Source organism: Perissodus microlepis, chromosome 3 (assembly GCF_051167445.1).
Source record: "Perissodus microlepis isolate ML-2025 ecotype Zambia chromosome 3, ASM5116744v1, whole genome shotgun sequence".
Classification (NCBI taxonomy): domain Eukaryota; kingdom Metazoa; phylum Chordata; class Actinopteri; order Cichliformes; family Cichlidae; genus Perissodus; species Perissodus microlepis.
In genome coordinates, this window is record NC_140463.1 from 23439594 (window position 1) to 23451844 (window position 12251).

Sequence of the window (12251 nt, forward strand, 5' to 3'; positions counted from 1 at the left end):
AAAAAAAAGTTTTTTCTAAAGAACTATACACATCACGAGACAACAAAATCAATAAAACAAAACTTTACAAAGAAGTAAAAGACAAGCCGACACACAGGGTTATTAATTTAAGCTTGTGAGAATGAAAAGGTTTCATCTGTTTTTTAGTGTAGACACAGCCCACAGCTGCTGAAAGCATCTTCAGCAGACTTAGATCTTCTGTGAACAGTTCACGGATCTGCACCTGATGACCTAAGAGGTCTGACTGGGTTATAGTCAGAGGTGTGCTGGGGGCACTGGGAGCTTTATGAACTAACAGAGGGGTTCTAAGAGTTCTGTGTTGAACTGGGAGTCAATGAAGTGACTTCACTGCTGGGGTAATATGGTCAAATTTCCTGTAAGGCTCCTGCATTATGATTACGTTATCCTGCTACATGTTTTGATAATCCTGCAGATTGAGCTTTAGTAATCTAGCATGTTTGTTATGAACAGATAAAGCAATTTCTCAGAGTCAGTTTGAGATTACAGAGTCCAAAACAAAAACTAGGAGCAGTGAGTCCAGCAAACAAAGCAGGAGCAGTTCTGGAGGCCAACCACGTGGCCAGTGGCACCTCTCTAAGGACTGATGGAGGTGATGGAACTTCTCCAGCAGCTTGGCAGGCGGGTGGCAACTGTAGAGACCAAAACCTTTGGGAAGCTTGGCAGGTGCCGGCAGGGCCGAACCAGGCGTGGCAGGTGCCGGCAGGGCCGAACCAGGCGTGGCAGGTGCCGGTGGTGCTGGAGTAGGTGTGCCAGGCCTGGCAGGCGGTGCCAGACCAGGTGTGGCAGGCTTGGAATACTGGCATTGCCCAACCGGGCAGGGGAGGGTTGGCAGGTGGCGGCAGTGCCAGACCAGCTGTGGCAGGTGGCGGTGGTGCCACACCACCTTTGGCAGACCAGGCATGGGCGGCGCCATTGATGCCAGACCAGGTGTGGAAGGCGTGGCTGGATGTGGCTTGGCAAGTGCTGGCTCGGGCGGAGCACAGACCACTGGCTGGGGTTGGAGCAGGAACAGACAGCTGTACGAAGACAGCTGTACGCAGGCAACCTCTGGTGGAGACAGAACAAGACCAGACAGTGGACGACCCCTAGTAGAAAAAGACCAGACGGCACGGTGGCCTCTGGTGGAGATGCCTCTAACTGTGGGTGTGCAGGGCACACAGCAGGCTCTGGTGACTGTGGCTGATATTTAAGCCTGGCCAGTGTACTCCTGAGAGCAGGTGTATGTGCAGGGACTGGCAGGACACCCAAGGAACTGGTAGGTTTGCAGGAGCCCAAAGCAAAAACTGGCATGACATTATGTCCTGGTGATCAGTTAAATGTAATTTTAAAATGGCTGCTCAAATAAGCGTTTAAAGATGGCTGTGGTGTAGTAGCCACTAGTACTACTATTAGGATATTAAAACAGTTTACAGCACAAGCAATAAAAGCCAAGAAAGAACGTTAGCAGCTTGTTCTAATTACCCCAGCGACTTTCAGTAGGTGTGTCCCTCACACTGTGCCGTAGCAGGGCTTAACACGCATTACCGGAAGCTTGGAGGTCCTTTCCCCCGCAGACTCCAACATGGTGAGCAGTTTCCCCTCAGTGTTCCTCTCTGAAATAATCCCTAAACATCACTTTTATGTTTTATACTACGAAACTTTTATGTGTCCTACTTTAATTTCTAGCGTCTTATTAAACGGAGGAAGTTTAAATTGTAGCTGAAAGCGTTGATTCTTGCTCTTAATTGATATTTTCAGACGACCTGATCCTTCTGTGCGGGTTTGTCAGCCGCGGCTTGCTAGCTCGGCAGCGGCTATCGCTGTTAGCCCGCTTAAAAAGGAAACAAAAGAGTATTACTGCCAGGAAGCAGAGCTGTGCAGTATTTTATGCATTTATTTTAAATGTAGATACAATATACATCCTAAAATATGCCACAAATGTTTCCGGTGTGTGTCCCGGCTGGGCCGAAGTCTGTCCTAGTATGGGTTCAGTTAGCGCCGCATGCTAACAGGGCCCACACTCGCCGGCCTTCCCAACGTGGTTTGGGTTCTGCTATAAACTCGCTGTATTTGTTCGTGCCTCAGGAGAATCAAGGCCGGTTGTATTTCATTTTGCTAACCGGCTTTATCGCCTATTCCGCAGGCCAGAGGACCGAAGAAGCACCTGAAGCGCGTTGCAGCGCCGAAGCACTGGATGCTGGACAAGCTCACCGGAGTGTTTGTAAGTAATGTTTCCATGTACATACTGAAGAGCCGTGGATGTTCACTTCTGTATCTCAGTGTGAAACCGTGGATTTCGTTTATTAACGCAGTGGTTAACACTGTCGGATGAAAGCTAGTCTAACATTACAGGCAGTTTGATTGGAGCAGGGTGAATATGCCTGTTTAAAAAACATTGAAGTGTACGCCTTTAATCCTGCATGTGTTTTAGTCCGTTATTATTTGAGATGGTCACGCATCACAGCAACACTTAAAAGATAGGTTATGCGTATTTAATTAATAAGATGGTAATTATTGTGGAACAGACTGTAACGCTAACATGCTCCATTTAGGGTTAGCCACAGCAAGTCACCTGCCTCCATCTCGCCCTATCCCTAGTGTCCTTTTCTGTCACATCAGCCGTCTTCTTGCTTTTCTTTCAGTCTTGCAGCAGACTGAATATCGTAGCTTGAAATTATTTAAATCGTGGCAGCTTCTTGTCTGGTAGAAAATAGAAATAGACTGTGGTGCCATGTAGCTCAAGTAATGGTGTTAAATGAGATTGACAAACTAGGGATAATTTTGCATTATAACACACAGATTATACTCGCTCATGTGATGCCCTTAAGGATGGAGAAAGTGTAGCACTTGGAAATGTGGGTCTGTGACTGCAGTAAAAACTGTATCACACTTGAACTGATGCTTAATTTCATCTGCTGGTACTGGGTGAGAAATGAGACTATCGCTTTTGTCATTTTAAATCTGTTTTTGTAGACGATAATGTTTATTCTGCTGGAATTGGTGTTTACATATTTTGAATCATGTAAGATGGTCTGTTAACATTGTCAGGTTACCCAGTGTGTTTGTGATTGATATGTGTGTATTTATGTGAGAGTGCTGTGAATGATCAAATAATAGTAATTGGATATGCCCTCTGCACAGGTGTTATGTGCTTGGGTGACAAAAGTCCACAGAACTATCATGTTTTTACTTTATTATACCAAAAATGTTTTTAGGTCATATTGCGTTTTACTGAGCTGAAACAACAAAGGGATTTCCTAGCTGCTTAAAAGCTGAGCTGTCTTCAGTGAGTCTTTCATGCTGGACTTGACCTCTTGCTCTACGATGTTGGACTGTAGCTGGTACTCCTGCTTCTGCACTGCAGCCTGTGGCATGCTTGGCGTAGTGGCACAAGAACCAGTGCTGTGTCCTGGCGACCTTCAGCTCGTACTGGAGCTCCTGTGCAGATCGAGGAGCAGTATTGCGGTCCGAGACTGTGGAGTCTTAGAAGGAAGGAGAGTGAACTGGGCAGCCAGGGTCAAAAACACGAGTGCATGAACTTTGAATACAAGTGCATAAAGCGGACATGTGAATCTGCTACAAAGTTGACTGTATTTGTGGGGGATACTTGACTAATGATCATGAAGTGGAGCACGCACAGAAATCATGAAAAAGCTTCTTGTTTACAGACCATTATGCCTGCTTCCTTCTCCTCCTCAGGCTCCTCGTCCTTCCACCGGTCCCCACAAGCTGAGGGAGTGCCTGCCCCTCATCATCTTCCTGAGGAACCGCCTCAAGTACGCCCTGACTGGGGACGAGGTGAAGAAGATCTGCATGCAGAGGTTCATCAAGATCGACGGCAAGGTCCGCACTGATGTCACCTACCCTGCTGGATTCATGGGTGAGTTTTAGAGACTTCTCCACAGCTCAGATCAGCTGAAGGGTTCAAAATGTTCCAACTTCATTAAATTATGAAAAATGAGCTCCATCATCAATCATCTCATTTTTCCGGTGAATTGGCTTAAGTGTGTGTGTGTGAGAGAGAGAGAGAGAGAGAAGCCAGAAAAAAATGTTAATGTAGTTGCTGTTTTAATGCACTGCTTATTAAATATAAAATGACAACCAAATATTCGGCTCCAGAAATTAAATTAGATCCTGGAGGAAATTAAAAGCAGCAGCTTTGTAATTTTACTGGCTAAGTTAAGGCTGTGTAAACTAAAAACTAAAAATTCTCCAAAGCAGAGGGTAATTTTAGACCAAACACACTCCTGAGTTTGTGCTACACAGGTGGGAATACCACAAATCAAAGTAATGACGTCAAATTTGTCTGCCAATAAAACATCAGATGCTGCCTGTAGTGAGATGACTACCTGTTCAAGAGCTGAAATCTCCAGTTACACTTACTGCTCGTTCAGAAAAGCCTGAATATTAAAAAATGTGTTTAAAGTTCCCCACTTTGAATTTATTCTTAAATCACGTGGGATCCCAGTTTGTAAACTGTGTGTGATGTAACATTGGCTCACCTGCTGACCAGGGTTGTTGAGTGTTTTGTAATTGGTTTAGTTTTAGATTAGCTTCAGTGTTGGCTTCCCCTATAGTTTTTTTTTTTTTTTTAGGATTCAAAGTTTCAGTCTTAAAGTTTAAGTAGTTCTTTTTTGTTTAGTTTTTTCACATCTAGTTTTAGTTGACTGTGATAACTTTGCTGCTGGCAGATTCTCAGAATGAGTGACTCTGTAAATAGTCTTTGGATGTTTAGCGCAGAAGGAGCAGTGATGAATTTGTTGGTTTGATCAGCAATGAGCTGAAATTACACAACCAATTCCTCTAAGAAGTTCTGAGCTCCAAGAAGACTTGTAACGTTAAGTGTGTGCCTGAGCCTCCAGTGTAAATACTTACAGGACTGTGTTGATATCAGAGTCCGTGGGAACAATGAGCAGCATGTACTCACAGCTGTAGCTTTATCAGCGATGTGGAGAGACTGGGAAAAGCAAGTTTCCAAAATAACCTGAGTTACTGCTTCAGTAACTATTCCAGGGAAGTAAATCTCCGAACGCCGGCTTTGTCTCTTTGCTTGTCAGTGACAGCAGCCAAGCCAGTAATTCAGAGCAGGCGTTTGGACAGCGGTGACAGTCGCGCCGCCATCAGTTCTCTCTCCACCTCAACACCAGCCAACAGCCTCACGTGGAGGTGTGGCTTTTTAATTTCCAAATCCAAGGGAAGCCTCCGCTGCAGGATGTTCGTGGCCTATTTATATACTGTACATGCACGCTAAACACTCGGTCACTGCAGCTGTAATATTGATGACTCTGGTGTTTTGTGTCATTGGATATGTACTCGGTACCTTATAGGTCAGTTTGAATGAGCTTGTTTTTAGGTGTTGCTGTTGGGTTACCTTTTTGACTTCTGTGTCATTTAAAGCAAAAACGTTCATTAAAACCTGTTGCATATTCTTCTGAGGATGTCCCCATCACCGAACAGTGCTCTGAAGACCAGTTTTAGCTTTGATCTGAGTGGACCTTAGTCTTTCTTAGTCTTAGGGCGACTGGGCTCAAGAGTTGGGAGTTCGCCTTGTAATCGGAAGGTTGCCAGTTCGAGCCCTGGCTTGGACAGTCTCGGGCGTTGTGTCCTTGGGCAAGACACTTAACCCGTTGCCTACTGGTGGTGGTCAGAGGGCCCGGTGGCGCCAGTGTCCGGCAGCCTCGCCTCTGTCAGTGCACCCCAGGGTGGCTGTGGCTACAATGTAGCTTGCCATCACCAGTGTTTGAATGGGTGGATGACTGGATGTGTAAAGCACTTTGGGGTCCTTAGGGACTAGTAAAGCGCTATGCAAATACAGGCCATTTACCATTTCCACACTGAGCAGTCATCACCTTTGCCTTTTCACATCTTACTCTCACAGCATTTCTTTATTTGCGCTCTCTGCTCTGGGCTTGTTTTTGGCTGGCTGGCAAACGCTTTGTGTACATTACTGCCCCCTTCTGGTCCATTACAGGGGCCAGATTTATAAAGAAAATAAAAAATTTTAAAAAGTCAAGTGTGCCCTAAAATAGATGCCGGATTTTAAATACCTGAAGAAGTTGATCCTGGCATTCATTCTGTGTTTAATTGCCAACTTCAGCATCAAAGGCCTTGATTTGGTGCTAAATACCATCCAAACATCAGCTCTTAAATGTTTGAAGGTAGAGTCTAAGTTTTCTGCTTTTTAACAAAGTTTGATGATGAGCTGTTGGTTGGAAACACCACAGGATTCATTTAACTGACGCCTGCTCTGTTTGTGTACCCAGATGTGATCAGCATCGAGAAGACCGGCGAGCACTTCCGTCTGATCTACGACGTGAAGGGACGCTTCACCGTCCACCGCATCACTGCCGAGGAGGCCAAGGTGAGAGCTTTAATTCATCCTCAACCCTCAAAGTACAGGCAGGTCATTTGTTACTATAGTGCTTTTTTTTATCTGCACTTTTGTGTTTGTCATACCCACACTGTTTAATTTTTGAGTTTCTATTGTCAGTTATGTTTTTTTTCTCTCTTTTTGTACCAACAAATCAAACACATAGTTACCTCACTCGGTTACTGTAAGGTTAAAAAAAAAAAAATCACAAGTCTGTTTATGCCAGAGTTGGTGTTCATGAGCTGGATTCAAACCGGTGTCGGTATCACCAAATTCTCAGTGTTTCAGTCAGTCGTGCTGGTCGCATGATGAGGTTTGGGGATTTAGTTTTTACAGGAAATGTTTGTCCGCATTTCCTAAAACACCTCCTCTTCCTCTTATAGTACAAGCTGTGCAAAGTGAAGAAGATCCTCATCGGCACCAAGGGTATCCCTCACCTGGTGACCCATGACGCCCGCACCATCCGTTACCCCGACCCACTCATCAAGGTCAACGACACAGTCCGCATCGACCTGGAGAGCAGCAAGATCACAGACTTCATCAAGTTTGATACTGGTACGTTCAGCTCTCTGCACAACCTGCAGGCTTGTTTTCCTGTTAATGAAGAACATCTCTCACCGCTGATCTTCACCCTCCTCCTCTTACAGGTAACCTGTGCATGGTGACCGGTGGTGCTAACTTGGGGCGTATCGGTGTGATCACCAACAGGGAGCGTCACCCTGGCTCCTTCGACGTGGTGCACGTCAAGGACAGCACAGGCAACAGCTTTGCTACCAGGCTCTCCAACATCTTTGTCATTGGCAAGGTGAGAAATACGCCACCGCTGTCTGCAGCACACAGCATCCAGACCAGGAGGATGTAAAATTTTAGGTCCAGTGAGAAGAAATTTCCTCAAAGTTGTGCTACTATTATGCAGAGTATTTTGAAGTATCCTAACGGTGTATCAGTGTCTGCGTATAGTCAACAGCTGACTGTCAAGTAAAAGCTCAGCAGTGTTTAATTTTACAATGACCAGGAGGGTTCTCTAATAATTGAATCTTTTCCCCTTTCAAGTAAAACAAGGTTTTCATTCATAGATTTAAAAGTAGAGCTTTTAAAAAAAGGTGTAGTTTGAGTTTTTTTTTTACTAACTACATGTAAACAAACTGACTTTACCCTCTTTTCTGTTTCCCTAACTTGCTACTTCTGACTCTCACCTTCTTGCTGAGTCGATTAACTCGTAAAGACATTTGTGCAGCTTAAAATAGAAGCAGTCCATCAGAATCTATTAATAAGTCTTGAAAGACGGTCTTCTGGGTGACCGTTGATGTTTTCTATCATGTGTTACTCTGGACAGGAGAATTAAAGCTGAGTTTATATCATGAGTCGGGTGATTTTTGGAGCAATGATGACGATTTGTGGTTTTGATTAGTGATGAAAATAAACTACCAATTCCTCTAAGAAGTTCTGAGCTCCATCACCAAACACTGGAAACTTCAGCTTAAGTGAACTGAGCGTGGGAACATGACTGTGGCTCTGTGCAGCAACAAACAGCAGTGATGGTTTAATATTGGACTCATTAACGCCAAGCACTGTGCGCTGCGTTTGATTACGTCCTCCAGGAGGAAACAAAATGCAGACAGGGTGCATAACTCGGGATCCTGCATGTCGTTAAAAAGTCTTTGTCTGAAATCAAAATCAAGGACAGGAAAATGTTGGAAAAGTCATAAATTTGCGTGCTTTATACCAGGAAACGCACTACTGAAAGCCATCATGTTTAATAGCTGGGCCATTGAAGCAAACTGGATCTGGCAGCAACCAGAGTCCACAAGAGGGAGTGAAGTGCCACGAAGCAAACACACACACACTGCCTTTGTTTTCCTGCTGATTTTGGCTCACAGCGAGGAGCCGAGCGGTGTGAAAAGCTTTATGAACTCCTCTCTGTCCCACTGAATCGCACATTAATGATTACGAGGACCTGGCCCTGCGGTGGGAGCATGGTTAATAAAACGCTTCTCTCTGCTGCCTGACATTTATTTGGCGGCCGGTGTGATCGGATCTGTCGCCGGCACAGTTGTCTCTTTGCTGCGTGACATTTATGTGGCGGCCTCGGAGCTGCTCTTTTCTTCACCTCAGTGACAGCTCCTTGTAGAAGTGTTGGCGTGCAGATAAATGTTAACACAATTGAGGATCTTTGTTTACTGTTACAGACTGAGGCGTTTTTCTCACACTGAGCACTTAAAGAGACGTTTGTTCTAAATAAATCTGTGGAACTGTGGCCATCTTGAATATGTCTGCATTCACTTTTTGAGTTGAAATTTATTTGTCCGGCTTTATATTTTTCCTGTTCAGATATATTTTATCTTCTGACCTGCACTAACTGCTCTGATCCTCCTGTCTGATCGCAGGGCAACAAGCCGTGGGTGTCCCTGCCCAGAGGAAAGGGAATCCGTCTGACCATCGCCGAGGAGAGAGACAAGAGGCTGGCCGCCAAACAGAGCAGCAGCTAAACTGGCCCAAAAGCAGCCTGATCCCTGGTTTTCAAATAAACTGTTATTTACAAAACAATCAGATTGGTCTTGTGTTTTATTACACTGGAAATGTGCTGTTTCATGCTTTATGTCCTAAAAGTACCTCGAAGCATCTCAGACGGTTAAAAAATGACTCCTTAAAAGGTGCTATTGAGTGAAAATGGTCAAACCAGAAAAAGTCAACAGTTAGATTCAAGTCAAACTTTATTTATATGGCACATTTTGAAGAACCTCCAAAGTGCAAGTTGTGCAAAAACAACAGTATATACAACAGTCACCAATAAATATGCACTGAAAACAATCAGATAAGTAAATAAGGCTATGACAGCATAATAAAAACCAGGGTGTTTTAAATTTTACTTGAAAAATTGAATACTGTGACATTTTTTGTCAAACCTGCAGGATCCTGAAGAAGGAAGCAGGTTTATTATGAGTTTAATCCTAAATTTGTGGGTTTTCTGGCCACAGTGTGTAAATCTACCGGGTAGTTTAAACTGTTTAAACAGTGATGATTACAATAATATAACTGGCATGAAAGAGCAAAGATGTGGGATCAGAATGTTTCAAAATGACAATTAGAACTCTGTAAGAAAACATTGAGCATATTAGGTTAATCATGTTAAGACTGCTGCACCACATGGCGATTGGTGGGGCGGGGGCAAATTATTGTTTGCAGAATTACATTAGATACAGGTTTAACATTCACCTGATGGGAATGTTGATCCATTGCGTACGCTCAGTAGACACTTGGCTACACCTCTCAGACAGCTTGTTAATGCGCATGAGAGTGGGAGGAAAAAGGCGAGTTTTAAGTGACTTTGATGATGACAGATGGGTTGATCTTGGTGAGCAGCAGTCTTCTGTTAAAGTCAGAGGTCACAATAGAATGAGCTGACAGGAAGGCAACAGTTGTTCCAGCCAAGGTTTGCAAGGTTTCCGATGAATGTAAAAAAGAATTACCAGATTTTTTTTTTTTTTGTTTTTACCTGATTTTTGTTTCTAAGAAAAATGAGAGCCACATATGAGGATAGTCATTTAAAATTGCGATAGAACAGTAGCAGTATAATGTTCTCGTAAGTGGATATCAGGCCCTTCTAGAGCAAAATTGAGTATTTTAGTCTAAATAACCCAAAATGTGATGTCCACATATGTAGACGCCAGGTCCTAGGAGGTTAATGCACGCAGCACGTTGAACGTTGAAGCAGATGGGCTACAGCATCAGAAGACCACATTGAGTGCCACACCTGCAATTTTGCTGAGCCAGTTGATGCAGGCTCGCCAAAAATGGACAACAGAGGATTGGAAAAATGCTGTAAAAATTCAAATGTTAGAGTCAGAATTTGGTGTAAATGAGATTAAAGCATGGATCCATCCTGACGTCTATCAACAGTTCAGCTTGCTGGTGGTTTAATAGTGTGAGGGATATTTTTTTGGCACACTTTGGGGTCCTTCATACCAACTGAGCATTATTCAAACCCGACAGCCTGCCTGAGTATTGCTGTTGACGATGTCCGTCCTTTTCTGACCGCAGTGTACCCATCAGCCTCGGGCTTGCAACATCACCTCACAGCAAAAAGGTCCTGGGTTTGAATCCAGGCTGTCTGGAGTTTGCATGTTATCCATGTGTCTGCGTGGGTTGCCACAGGGTCCGTCGGTTTCCTCCCACACTCCAAAAACATGCGTGAGGTTAGATTCATTGGTGGTTCTAAACCGACTGTGTGTGAATGGTTTTACACATATATGAATATTATATGCCATTTATTTTTAAAAACATGAAAAACGTGAGGGCAAACAGGCTTATTGCAAGAAGCCCTGTGGATCATGTGAGTCTCTATGTTGTATTCATCTGTCAAATCCCTCTATGATCTCTGCTTCACACTCATCCATATGTTTATATACTCCCAATCCCTCTCCTCCCCCTTTCGCCCTTATCTGCTCCCAATACCACTTTTCCCCTCCTCACTTCAGCTTTAATTTTATATTCCTCTGTCTTTTCTGACTTGTCCCTTTTCTCATTTCCCACTTTGCTGTCATCCTTCCAGCCTCCATCTTTTGTCCAAAATAACTTCCAAGTGTCATCATTCCTCGATCCCATGTAACCTTCTTTGCCTTTCCTTCTCATTGTAAGCAAAAGCCTGCTTCCTTTACATTCTTTCATTCCTTATTTCCTCGCTTACAGTAATCCCTACTTTGCCTCCTCCCTTCATTCCTCTGTCCTTTGCTCCAACCCCCTTCTCTCCTATCCCATCCGCCACTCTCTTTGTGTTCTGACTTCAGTACCCGTCCATATGGTGACTGCTGGGATGCAGCCTGCTCACGCACTGCAGAAACCTGGCCTGGCAAACACCACCTCACTGTGTGTGTGTTGGTGTGTGATGTAACCTGCTCAGGCCCTCACATTCCACCTACGAGTGTGTGTATGTTTGTGCAGTAAAAGAGCACAAGATCAACCCTGCTGCCCTCGTCCCTCCGTGACTTTGATTTCCAACCCCGCCCCCTTCAGCACACGACACACAACAACACGCACAGCAGGAATGTGTGTGTCCGTGTGTGTCGGAGTGTTCGGAGGACCACGGCTCACTCCCATGACCGTCTGCTCTCTGACACACTGAACAGTACAGTAATCCATCATTGCTGGCAGCCATAAGTAAGGACAGTGTGTGAGGACAGTGGGTCTGTTCAACATCTAATATCTGTAAAATGCAACTACGAACAGCCTGGTCGCTTCATTATCTGGAAATGACAGAATTTAGACAACCAGCAATGCTTTCATGTTACTGTTAATGGACATTTTTCAGTGCTTTACACCCAGTTTATACTTAAAGTGGACTTATTTCATTGGTATACTATTAAAAAATACCATTGATTTAGGTAAAGCTGAGCATTTACCTAAATCAGAGCCTGTAAAAAAATGGATGTGAAAAGTGATTCAAATTCTTTCCCAGCAGGGGGCGATCCCTCTGGATCCCTCTAAAATTATCTTTATTTTTGAGCTCAGGAAATCTTTTTTTGATGAATTTATAACATCAGTTATTAGTTTTGACTCTTATGCAATACAATATGATGTTTACTTTATAAAGTAAGGTCCCATCAGGAAAATAAGTCACCAATAAGCAGGCTATACTTTATAGTTATCGACAAGTTTGTGGTGTCCTTTTTTCCCCGTCTACCCGTTTGTTGTAACAAGCCAAAAATATATCCCATATAATTTTAAATGTTAGCAAAAAGTTGACACATAAGCTGTAGTTTTACATTAATAATCCCAAATTATTATAAATTGCTATGGTTTTACCCTATTTTCTGTCAACAACTCAGCTAATTGTTTAGAACAAAATTCTGAATTGTTTTTCCTGAGCGGTCATTAAATATGA

The 12251-nt window shown here is 43.7% G+C and overlaps 1 protein-coding gene and 2 non-coding genes across 3 annotated transcripts; all 3 read left to right on the forward strand.

The window, feature by feature from the left end:
- The first annotated feature begins 1524 nt into the window (after positions 1 to 1524).
- Positions 1525 to 8917, forward strand: rps4x (ribosomal protein S4 X-linked). The gene is made up of 7 exons (XM_084923625.1): positions 1525 to 1585; positions 2144 to 2221; positions 3700 to 3880; positions 6264 to 6361; positions 6754 to 6925; positions 7018 to 7175; positions 8758 to 8917. Exons 1-7 carry the CDS (start codon positions 1583 to 1585, stop codon positions 8857 to 8859), a joined length of 792 nt encoding a protein of 263 aa, XP_084779751.1. The 5' UTR covers positions 1525 to 1582; the 3' UTR covers positions 8860 to 8917.
- LOC146390629 (small nucleolar RNA SNORD61) lies at positions 4746 to 4821 on the forward strand. The gene has a single exon (XR_014799967.1). It is a non-coding gene; the product is annotated as a small nucleolar RNA SNORD61 (small nucleolar RNA).
- LOC146390630 (small nucleolar RNA SNORD61) lies at positions 7752 to 7824 on the forward strand. The gene has a single exon (XR_014799968.1). It is a non-coding gene; the product is annotated as a small nucleolar RNA SNORD61 (small nucleolar RNA).
- Positions 8918 to 12251: the final 3334 nt, after the last annotated feature.

What these genes read in the sequence shown, in the direction of transcription:
- rps4x (XM_084923625.1), top strand. An exon ending in ACAAGCTCACCGGAGTGTTT is followed by an intron (nt 2,222 to 3,699) that starts GTAAGTAATGTT and finishes TCTCCTCCTCAG; the next exon opens with GCTCCTCGTCCTTCCACCGG. An exon ending in ACATCTTTGTCATTGGCAAG is followed by an intron (nt 7,176 to 8,757) that starts GTGAGAAATACG and finishes GTCTGATCGCAG; the next exon opens with GGCAACAAGCCGTGGGTGTC.